The sequence below is a fragment of the Miscanthus floridulus genome, chromosome 2, assembly GCF_019320115.1.
Source record: "Miscanthus floridulus cultivar M001 chromosome 2, ASM1932011v1, whole genome shotgun sequence".
Classification (NCBI taxonomy): domain Eukaryota; kingdom Viridiplantae; phylum Streptophyta; class Magnoliopsida; order Poales; family Poaceae; genus Miscanthus; species Miscanthus floridulus.
In genome coordinates this window covers 144,607,257-144,617,417 of record NC_089581.1, presented here as the reverse complement: position 1 = coordinate 144,617,417, position 10,161 = coordinate 144,607,257, and the positions used below count along the sequence as shown (strand labels likewise).

The 10,161-nt window shown below is 45.8% G+C and overlaps 1 protein-coding gene across 2 annotated transcripts; it reads right to left on the bottom strand.

Annotated features, from left to right (window-relative positions):
* Positions 1-234: 234 nt before the first annotated feature.
* Positions 235-7,420, bottom strand: LOC136539972 (cytochrome P450 709B2-like). 2 transcript variants are annotated; one of them, XM_066531954.1, is made up of 5 exons: positions 7,021-7,420; positions 1,905-2,128; positions 1,556-1,803; positions 1,036-1,462; positions 235-957 (listed from the first exon to the last, which is right to left on the bottom strand). In XM_066531954.1, exons 1-5 carry the CDS (start codon positions 7,310-7,312, stop codon positions 487-489), a joined length of 1,662 nt encoding a protein of 553 aa, XP_066388051.1. In that variant the 5' UTR covers positions 7,313-7,420; the 3' UTR covers positions 235-486. The 2 variants fall into 2 exon arrangements, with proteins under 2 accessions (XP_066388051.1, XP_066388052.1); XM_066531955.1 differs by having other exon boundaries at positions 240-938; positions 7,021-7,417.
* Between the last annotated feature and the right edge of the window lie 2,741 nt (positions 7,421-10,161).

Below are 10,161 nucleotides of genomic sequence, written 5' to 3'. Positions count from 1 at the left end.
ATGGATTTTATTGGATTTTGAGACAATCAGGAGCTGGACCATTCTAAAATTGAACATCCGGAATTGTGGCATTTGGATCTGTTGACAGGCTTTGATCGAGCAACTGGTAAAAAGGTATATTTCTTGTCTTAAGCGTCACGACCCCTTTAGCATACATAAACACAACTTGGTTTTTCTTATTACAATGTCTTAGATAAATATTGAATAATAAAAAAAATGATTACAATCTTTTAAATCATAATAGCGTATTATAGAAAACAAATATACAGTCAAAGACTGAGTTTGACACTCGCACTGCACTCTATAAAAATGAACAAAAGGGAGTACACATTTCATAATAAACTTTTATAACTAAACTCAAGCAAAACACATATACACCCACGACGGGAAGTACATATATATTAACATAATAATTAACAGAAAAACTAACATCAGTAGTAATCATATATATGATCTTGCCATACACCGTACCCTATTATTAGAAACTTACGGGCAATAATATTTTGTCACCCATGGAGGTTCTTGAAGATGAGAGGCATCCCACATTTGGGTGTCAAGGAGACAACATACTTTGGCTTGTGAACGTACGTCGGGGAGAGGGAGAAGGTAAACTTCCTGAGGATGACCGCCATGACGATCTGTGCTTCTATGATGCCGAAGCTCTTGCCGGTGCAGGCTCTCGGGCCTAGCGAGAAAGACAGCAGCGCGTGTGGGTCCGTGGCGGCTCTGGCGACGCCATTGCTGAACCTCAAGGGGTTGAACTCGTCGGCGTCGGAGCCCCACACCTCCCTGTCCCGCTGCAACAGGCCGATGGGGATCGATATCACGGTCCCCTGGGGCACGTCGATGCCCCTGAGCACGGCGTCCGACGCGGTCGTCCGTTGTATGTACACGATCGGCGGGTAGAGCCGCAGTGTCTCCAGCAGAACCATGTGAAGCTGCACGCATGCACGTCATCTTGTAGAAGTGAATGCAGAATGCATGCTTTTATTTGTCGTCATGAGAGTGGAGAGCTGCGTGATTGTCGGTACGTACCAACTTGAGTCTGGAGAGGGTGTCGGAGTTGGGAACGTCGCCGTCGCCGCCGCGGAACTCGCGGAGGACCTCCTCCCTGACCTGGTCCTGCCACTGCGGGTGCGTGCTGAGCAGGAACATGGTCCACACGAGGAGGGTGGCGGTAGTCTCCTGCCCGGCGCCGAAGAAGGTCTTGCACTCGTCGATCACCTCTCCGGTGGTCAGCGTCGTTGTCGTCCCTTCGTCGTCGCTCCCAACTTGCCGCTCCGGCGGCTCCGGCGACCATGCCCCCAGCAGGAGCCCGAGCAGGTCGTCGCCATAGCCGCCACCGCCACGGCCACCGCCGCAGTTGGCGGCGGCCACCCGCGTCGCCATCATCGCCGTGATCTTGGTCCTCAACAGCTTGTCCAGACGTCGCACCGTTAGGTTGCGCCGAGTCGGCAGATGCCTGGAAAAGAGGGGGAAAATTATTGGAACCGGAACCAAAGTTGTTTGTCGAAAAATGCCATGAGCTTGCATTGTTATTGTTATTTGTTATTACCAGAGTATGGGGCCATCCAACATGGCCTTGGCGCCCATCTTCTGCATCTGGTGCATCAAGACGAGGACCTCGCCGGCTTCCTGGTGGCTGGTGCCGAAAGCGGCGCGGCCGATGATTTCTGCGGTCAGGTCGCAGATGGCGCGGTCCACTTGTATCTCCTCTCCTTGACGAGCACCGCGGTGCAGTAGCTGCTCACACCATCGCTGCGCCATCTGCTCCGTTGCTTCTGCCGTCACCGCCGACATGCTCTGAACTCGACCAAAGTCAGTTGCTAAATCTGCCTATATATGAAAATTAATATATACATATGGTGCATGTGCGTGATCTTGTGAACGATGACGACGGCGACCTTGATCCTCTCGTGGTTGAAAGCTGGAAGGACAACTTTCCTGTGCCGTTTCCAGTCGTCGCCGTTTGCTAGTATGAGCCCGTTGCCCAACAGGACTTTGAAGACGGGGATCATGAAGTCCTTGGCAAACAGGCCCGTCCTGTCTGTAAGCACTTCCTTAATCAGCTCTAAATCAACTGAGAAGATCGCAGGGGTTGGCCCGATCCAGTACAGGAATGTCCTCCCTGATTGACCAAATGAAAGAAATAATCTCATGATGAGGACCTTTTTTGGTTCAAACTTCAAAGCATGCATGCATGTGCGTTCGCAATGTACGTATCTTAGGAGATCCTTTTTTTCTTTTTTTGAGAAAACGTATCTTAGGAGATCTGTAAATATAGAGTTTCATTAGGCCCAAGTTCTGGTTGATGCCATGCATGGCCGCGCTGGTCCTGCTGTGCGTGTTGCTTGGCTGACCCATACGGTTCCTGGTGGGCCTCCTCACGATTACTGCTGGGCCGGTGATGGAAATATACTGGGCCCGAGAATGTCTGCACTCTACAAGATGCTGGCCCGCGTAGTGACAGTGGTTTGGGTAGTGTATACTGTATAGTTCAGAGCCGGCTCTTTGCTTTGGCTGAAGAAGTTTATTTATCTCAGCTACTAGTAACTCCTGTTTACATTACGGGCCCTCGTCGTAGAAACACAGAATTGAGTTTATGAAGAAACTAGGGATCACAAATGAGAGGATGCGGAGGCCTTTTTTTGCAAAGTATATTTACACACGCATTTCCCTTTGCCATTCCCATCATCAAAAGTGCGCGGCCATCCGTTTGGACGAATATATAGGTATTGTTGCATTTTAATAAAATAACATAGTATACACATTCACGCACAAAAAAAACATGGCTTCATTCTACTCCGTTTCAAATTATAAAACGTTTTGATATTTCTAAATCTCTCTATAGTAATCCGGCTACCAAAAGCGGGTTCGTGGATCGATCCACGTCGCCCGATAACCCGATAGCCGTTGGATCGAGGGCTCCTGCGATCTGGTCCGTTCGATATGGGTCCCTTCGGGTCTCGCACCCGTTTAAACATCGACCAGATTGAACCTTCGTCGGGCGCGGCTTCTCTGCTCGCTCCCTCACCCCTGCATGCGCATCGCAAGCTGCACTGCACATCGCCGTCGGCCGTATACAGCACCGAAGAGCTGGTCACGCCTGCTCTGGGGCCGCCGCACCGGCGGCAGAGGGCGCCTCGCCTTGCCAAGGCTAGCGGCCAGAGCCATGGCACCGCCGCGCTGGGAAGCAGGTCCGCCCCGCCAGGGGCCTGGGCCACCGCACCGCGGTGCCGTGGGGCGGGTATGCCGCTATCAACACCAATGTTCTAAATAGCAGGATTTAGCCCCCGCTATAGTGCTATTTAGCCTTTGGGGAGCTCCACAGCTAAGCTACGCCACTTTTGACGCTAAATGGAATTTGCTGCTAATAGCTGGTGAAATAGCACTAAAATGGAGGCACCTTAGCGCCGTTATCAGGCCAGACTGAGCATGGACTTTCAGCACCTTGCGGCCCAAATCACACAGTAGCCCAAATCGAGTCAATACACTCATTGGAGACCGGTAACCTAGCCATAGACCACAGCCACCCATTCGTCTCGTGTTTCTTCAGACGGCGGTGGCTGCGGTTGCTTTGACTGGCGGCGGTGGTCTCGACGCGAGGAGTTGCTTCGACCGGCGGTGCCTGCTGCTGTTGCTTCGACCAGTGGCGGGCTTCTTCTCAGCTCTCGACGAGAGTAGTTCTCGCGGCCGCGGCGGCGTGGTAGCAGTTGCTGCTGTTGGCCGACAAGCAGCTGTGAGTTCGATCTGCAAGCGGCCGTCTTTGAAGTGCGGTTGCGGGGCGACGAGCAACTTCGATTGGGGAGCGGCGAGCTGGTGACCATGTCCCAACCAGAGCAGACAGGCAAGTTCCTTCCTTTCCCGCTTAAACGATTTACTAATTTGCTACTGCTGCTGTTAAATGATTTACTCTTTTACTGTAAATAAATTGACAATTATCCCATGAAGCAAGTAGAGTATCATATCTATTTCAGGTTGGTGCAGTAAGCTGACATTTTTATCTCATATTAATTTTTGTTGCTTAGGTGGTACTACATCTGAATCAGTAGAATAATCAGCTTCATGCAGCAACATGGTGGCTGAATCATGGCTCAACTACACCTAATTTGAGGCTATTGGCGATAAAGATTCTAAGTTTGACATGTAGCTTCTCTGGTTGTGAGAGGAGTTGGTCAGTATTTGAACAGGTAATAAAAATAACTGTACTTCCACAACTCACCTACATGAATATATTTTTGCATCGTTATTCATTCCTTGAATTTTATTCACCTAAACAAAACTAGGTGCACACAAAAAAGCACAACAGATGAGACCTTGTATTTGTCAAATTTAACTCTAAACTAAGGCATAAGAAAGAGAACAAGAGTAGAGATCCCATAGAGAAGAAAATAAATGATGTGCTGGAGGATGACAACAATGAGTTCATTACTGGATTAGAACCAAATGCAAACCAAAGTCAAGAAGATCAGGGATGTGCAGAAACAACAGCAAAAGCACAAGGAGCATCACAGGGAGCATCAACATCACAAGCAAAAGCCAAAAGGAAAAGGCCTATGCGTCCTATGAAGAAATTCAGGACCGTGGCATCTCTGACGAAGCCTCGGTATGCAGCCTCTACTTCTGAATCTGAGGAAAATCAAGATGCTATGGAATCTACTGATACTGAAGATGATTAGATGAGTACAACAAACTATTCAGATGCTGAAATACATGTGTGATGTACTGATATATATCATGCTATGGCCTATGCCTCCATGCCTTATGTTTGTTTGTCTATCTGTCACTGTTTAGTTGGTATGCCGTGTAATGTCTGTCAACCTTGTTTGAACTTTGAACTCATGTATCATGTATGAACTATGAAGCTGTGATATGATGTGTTAGTAAGACTTTGAACTATCTGTCTCTAATTACTTAGATAATTGGTATTTGTAATGTCTTCATCTTCTATGTTTATTTTGTGTAAAATTACCTGATTTTTGACATATTTTTTACTCAGCTGCTAAATAGCCGTCAAATGGCTTAGCCCGCTATTTAGCTCGCTATAGCCTTTCTTAGCGTTTGGGAGAGGCAGCCGCTAAGGGTCTTAGCCCAATATTTAAAACATTGATCAACATGAGCGTCACGCGGGCCTTGGTCGCCGGCTCGCCGCCTTGCTGCTCACGGGCAGTGCAGCCACCGACGTGGCCAGCCGGCCACGGACCACCTCCGGTCGAGCTGCGCCCCCCCCCCCCCCCCCCCCCGGTGCGCGTGGACCGGGTGAAGCCCGCCTCCCTCCCCTTGCCGTCCTCCCAACCCCAAGTGCATCCTCAGACGGAGCACGAGCCAGTCCCATGTGCAGTGCTCTCACTGATCACTGAACTGCTGAAAGCTATGCCTTTCGTCTGTCACTCACTTCTACTCCATTTCGTGCATATCGTTGTTCTCCATCCCAGGTAGCCTCTCCTTCCAGCTAAAATTCTGCCGAATTTTTGCCACCAAATGTCATGATTGGTAGCCTGTATGCCCACGCCCACACGGCTCTCTCTGGTTGGCACAATACAACATCAGAGAGCTAGCTTCAATAGATGGTGCTCTCAAAGAAGACCTGCATGGCTGCATCAACAAATTGCAGGAGATCGCCACATTATGGAGCATCGCATTGGGGAGGAACGCCAAATGATGGTCAACTCAAAGGACGCTTTTCATGCCTGCAACGTATTCGACAAAATGTCCATAACCTAACACAATAAGCTACAGAGCCGTGTCAATATAATACATGATGAATTATGATGATAAATTATCAGTCCCATATTTATATTTTTAAGGATGCTATAAACTTGGATAACACAATTTTTTGGAGTTTCAGTGGCATCGATGTCTGAAATACATACCCTTTTTTATTGTAATAATGCTTCTGCTTATTATAAGAAATAGGGTAGACTAAATACAATTATGCCTTGCTATGCCCTTGTTCATCTGAGGTTACTCTACGTGTTAGCTATGTATAATTTTTTACATATTCATGAACAAAAATGTTGTGAACAAGAAGCTGATGTGAAACCGACAAGAGTTGTAATCTATGTTTTTCTTAGTTATATAGCACCTTTTGAGAAGGTAAGTCTTCTATTCTTAGCTGTTATTTTCAAGCTAAACTATAGTACTGAATCTAAATTGATAATAAAATATGATTTGTTCTACCACAGACACAGCAAGGTATATTTTGCACAGCCCCGAAGTGGCATACTGATTTTTGACTCAGACCAATAGCCTAAAGCATCTGAAAGGCCATGAAGTACTAAATAAATATATCTTAAGTATAGCCTATACCTTCACTCAGTTGGCTTTGCCTTAGCTTTTTTTGTCATGCTGATCTATGTTTTCTCCATAGGTTATGTTCCTAGAATTGTTTTAGCAATAAAAAAATTGTACTTCATTCATTACTAAAGAAATTTATGCATGTCAGACCATCATTGGATCCATGATCATGGTGTGTCCGCTGACCAAGCTCTCGATCCCAGTATTCTCTCTAGGCTCCTAGCCTAAATAATTCATTGCAATGAACAAGCTATAAAAGTTCACTCGAGTGAATATTTTTATCTACTTCACTGCTCTCACATTATGAGACTTCCATTGCGGTATTTCTGCCTTTTGGATCCGAACTGTTTTAAATTTTGGCCCAGTACACTTCAGTATACGTTTCTCCATACCTTCTCAGCATGGCTCTAGAAAACTATCCAGGTAAAATTTTTCATCAATGTCTCAACTACCATATGAAAAATAGAATCATCACAAGGTTTTGTCTTCTCAGTATACTAAAGAGGGAGATAACAATTTCATGATACATATATCCTCCGCTGGCCTCCTCCATGGAGGGCGTGGCAAAGCCGCGCTTGAGTTTCTAGTACATAATTTTTGTTACGCACTCAGATATACATTATGTCTAGGTATAGAGGCTGGAATACGTTTACTACTCGATCCTTACCAAAAGTAAACCCACACTATCATAAATATATACGGAGGAGTGTTATTAGAGTTTACCATACTCTACGACCCATCTGTGGAACGGTGGCAGCAAGATGGGCATGATGTCATGGCAACCGACGTCCAGGTGCGGAACCCTTATCCGGCTGGCACGCGCCAGCCGCTTCACCTCCGGCAAGGACCCGGCCAGGAAACGGTAGGGTGGCCCCCGGATGCCCTGCCTCTCGAACGACCGCGCCACGGCCCGCGGTTGCCACACGAGGCGCCGCCACAGCGCGAGCAGCAGCGCCAAGAGTACTGCAGCCAGCAGCAGGGGCGGCGGCGCCCACGGCCACTGATCGGCCTCCATATATGCCACAACCGCAAGGCGGGCTATTCATTCATCAGCTCGATCGATCTCGTATGCATGCGTAGTCGTCCTCTCCTAGCTCTAGTTGTACGTTGGCGTCCTCATGAGAATTGCAGGGCCGCCCACACGTTCGCCGTGATCGATGGCTTCTCTCGCAGAAACTCTCCGTCTACTAGCCGGTTGTTGCTTGTGTGTGTGGAGCGCTTCTTCGGTGATGTACGCGCGCGCATATCGTGTGATGTGACAAGTTTGAGACTCGCTACATACACTTGTGTGTTAGCGTTTTTGCTAACTTGTCAATTAGTACTAGGTGAGTGTCGTTGAAAAAAAAAATCTAGTGGATCGGTGCCAAATTGCTAAAGTAGTATAAGAGAGTCTATTCCCTTATATCTAAGGGGGCAGTCCTATCTCTGAAATCACAGTTATAGTTTTCTTTTTTGCGAAAGAACAGGTATGGTTTTCATAGATACCACATCATCATCAAGTCACTGCACCAAGAAACTTCATCGTGCAACGCCTAGTTCCTTCAGTAGAGGTCTAGTAATAATTTTGTTGCCATTCTCCTTCGACACACCTTCTCGTTCCCCTATCCACTTCTCCCTTCACCGTCCTCTTGGTTTCTTCTCTCCCGACTCCACGACGAGAGGGCTGCTATATTTTTTTTGTGGGCAACTTTGATCCATGAGAATATTTTTAGTTTTTAAGGTTTACTTAAAAAGGGTGCATGGGAGGGGGGGGGGGGGGGGCATATGTTGGCGACTAAAATTAGTAAGGGAAATCATCTTAATCGATTTCAAAGGGTGTCAAACTTACTAAAATTACTAAAATTAGTAAGGGGCATATTTTTAGTTTTTTTACATTTTGGAATTCGGATGAGACAGTTATTGTAATACCGGAGCCCATTATAAGCATGTATTAGTTGTGTTGTTACCCCATGTGGCATGTGTGGTTGTGGTTGGTGGATTTAGTACCACCTTGGAAATTTAGGAGTGTAAGGGTCAGCTTATAATCCTTGTCATTCTAAACATAGCACCTTTGAGTTAACCTTTTTACACGAAGCGAGCACGATAGTGTAAGACAGGTGATACGTGTATGTAGGCCCGTTCCACATGTGGAGCCGGACCATATAAGCAGATTTTGGACGCATGGTCTTGCAGTTATGGCCATTAGAAGATCCAAGCTTATAGAAACCAGCTTAGCTTGTTGGAAGACTAATCTGAGTTAAAAGTTAGATTTTACATTGGAATTGGAATCTGAGTTAAAAGTTAGATTTTACATTGGAATTGGAATCTGAGTTAAAAGTTAGATTTTTTCACTGGAAATTGGAATCCAGCTTAGCTTGCGCTTAGCTTGTTTGGCAGACATATGAGTTAAAAGTTAGATTTTTACACTGGGATTGTAAGGAGTTTCAACTCTATTTTAAGCCAAGAGACCTCCCCACAAGGTAAATATGTAGGTCTAAGAGCAATTGATACACACCCAATCAAATTAAAACAATCTATTTCTTCTCTTTTTTGTCTTGTCTTTTCCTTATCCTTGTGTTGCCAAACCCTACTCGATGTACATATTTTGATTTTACGATTAGCGGTGTCGTCCTAGACTTGCTGCTTGTAGGGCAATCCAATGATGCCCATGCCCTAATAATAGGTTCCCTCTCATCTGAGAGTTTCAACTATTTTTTTACTAGCTTGCTTAGAATCTAAGTCATTCATCATGAAATATGCGTGATAGATATTCGTTATTGGTTACTTGGTTTAGTCATGAATCGTTCACCACGAAAGCATGATAATTACCCTCTCTTAGTCAATACCCGTGAGTTCTTGCTTGACCAATTTCTACATATTTGTAGCGAGTTGACCCGACCGGATCCACACAAGCTAGTGGTTTGGTGTTTGACCAAACTCTGCGTGAACTAACGCCCTTAGACAGTAGACACAAGAGAAGAAATGTCATTGTGTTTCAGCTCTACGACTCATGTATCAATGTCTCTCTTTTTTTCTTGTTAACAATATATGTCTTATATCTTCTAGTGAGGATATGAGCTACCTTAGTTGTTCGAGAATGTGGATCAGATCATCTAGGTAAGTCCTCTTACCTCAATGGAGCGAATTTAGGTGCCTATTTTCTGCTCAATATAAAATGCCACCTAGATCTTGTTTTTTTGTCTTATCTTCTAGTGGGATTTTGGTAACCATTTTTCATGTTTTAAAGGCCCTATGACCAATAAATCATGATGCCTGGAGTAAATTACATTGTTGGTCCCTAAACTAGCACACGATTCTCATCTAGGTCCTCAAACTATGAAATTGCATATATAAGTCCCTAAACTAGTTAAGTATACCATCCCGGTCCAAAACAGCTACGTCAAACTCCATTAGCTGACGTCACGCTCCAGCATGAAACTGGCGTGGGTTCGTAGCTCATAATTATAGGAACGGACCCTAAACTATCGTGTGATTCCCACCTAGGTCTCAAACTATAAATTTACTCATCTAGGTCTGTCGATGCGGGACCCACATGATACCCCGCAATGAAGAGAGAAGATCTAGTCTAACTAGGATTCTTCCCATGTAATCCTAGTAGTAATACTACCCTGTAATCCTACTAGGACTCTACATTATAAACAGACTAGGACTCTGGCCTCCTGACTATATAAAGAGGGCAGGGCTCCTTGGATCGGGGTTGAGAGGACAACTACTGTACGACACTTGATAATCAATCCAACACAAAGGCTAAGGCCGATTGGATGTAGGGCTATTACTCGATCAGAATCGAGGGCCCGAACCAGGATAAATCGACTATCTCTTGCATTTATCGTCGAGTTCTGCATACGCTGAAGCCTGAACATA

Excerpts from the sequence above, each read along its gene's own strand:
- LOC136539972 (XM_066531954.1), bottom strand. The coding sequence starts at position 7,312 with ATGGAGGCCGATCAGTGGCCGTGGGCGCCGCCGCCCCTGCTGCTGGCT. Across the intron at positions 1,463-1,555 it reads TTGGATGGCCCCATACTCTG|GCATCTGCCGACTCGGCGCA; the intron begins GTAATAACAAAT and ends CCTCTTTTCCAG. Across the intron at positions 958-1,035 it reads CCCTCTCCAGACTCAAGTTG|ATGACGTGCATGCGTGCAGC; the intron begins GTACGTACCGAC and ends CACTTCTACAAG.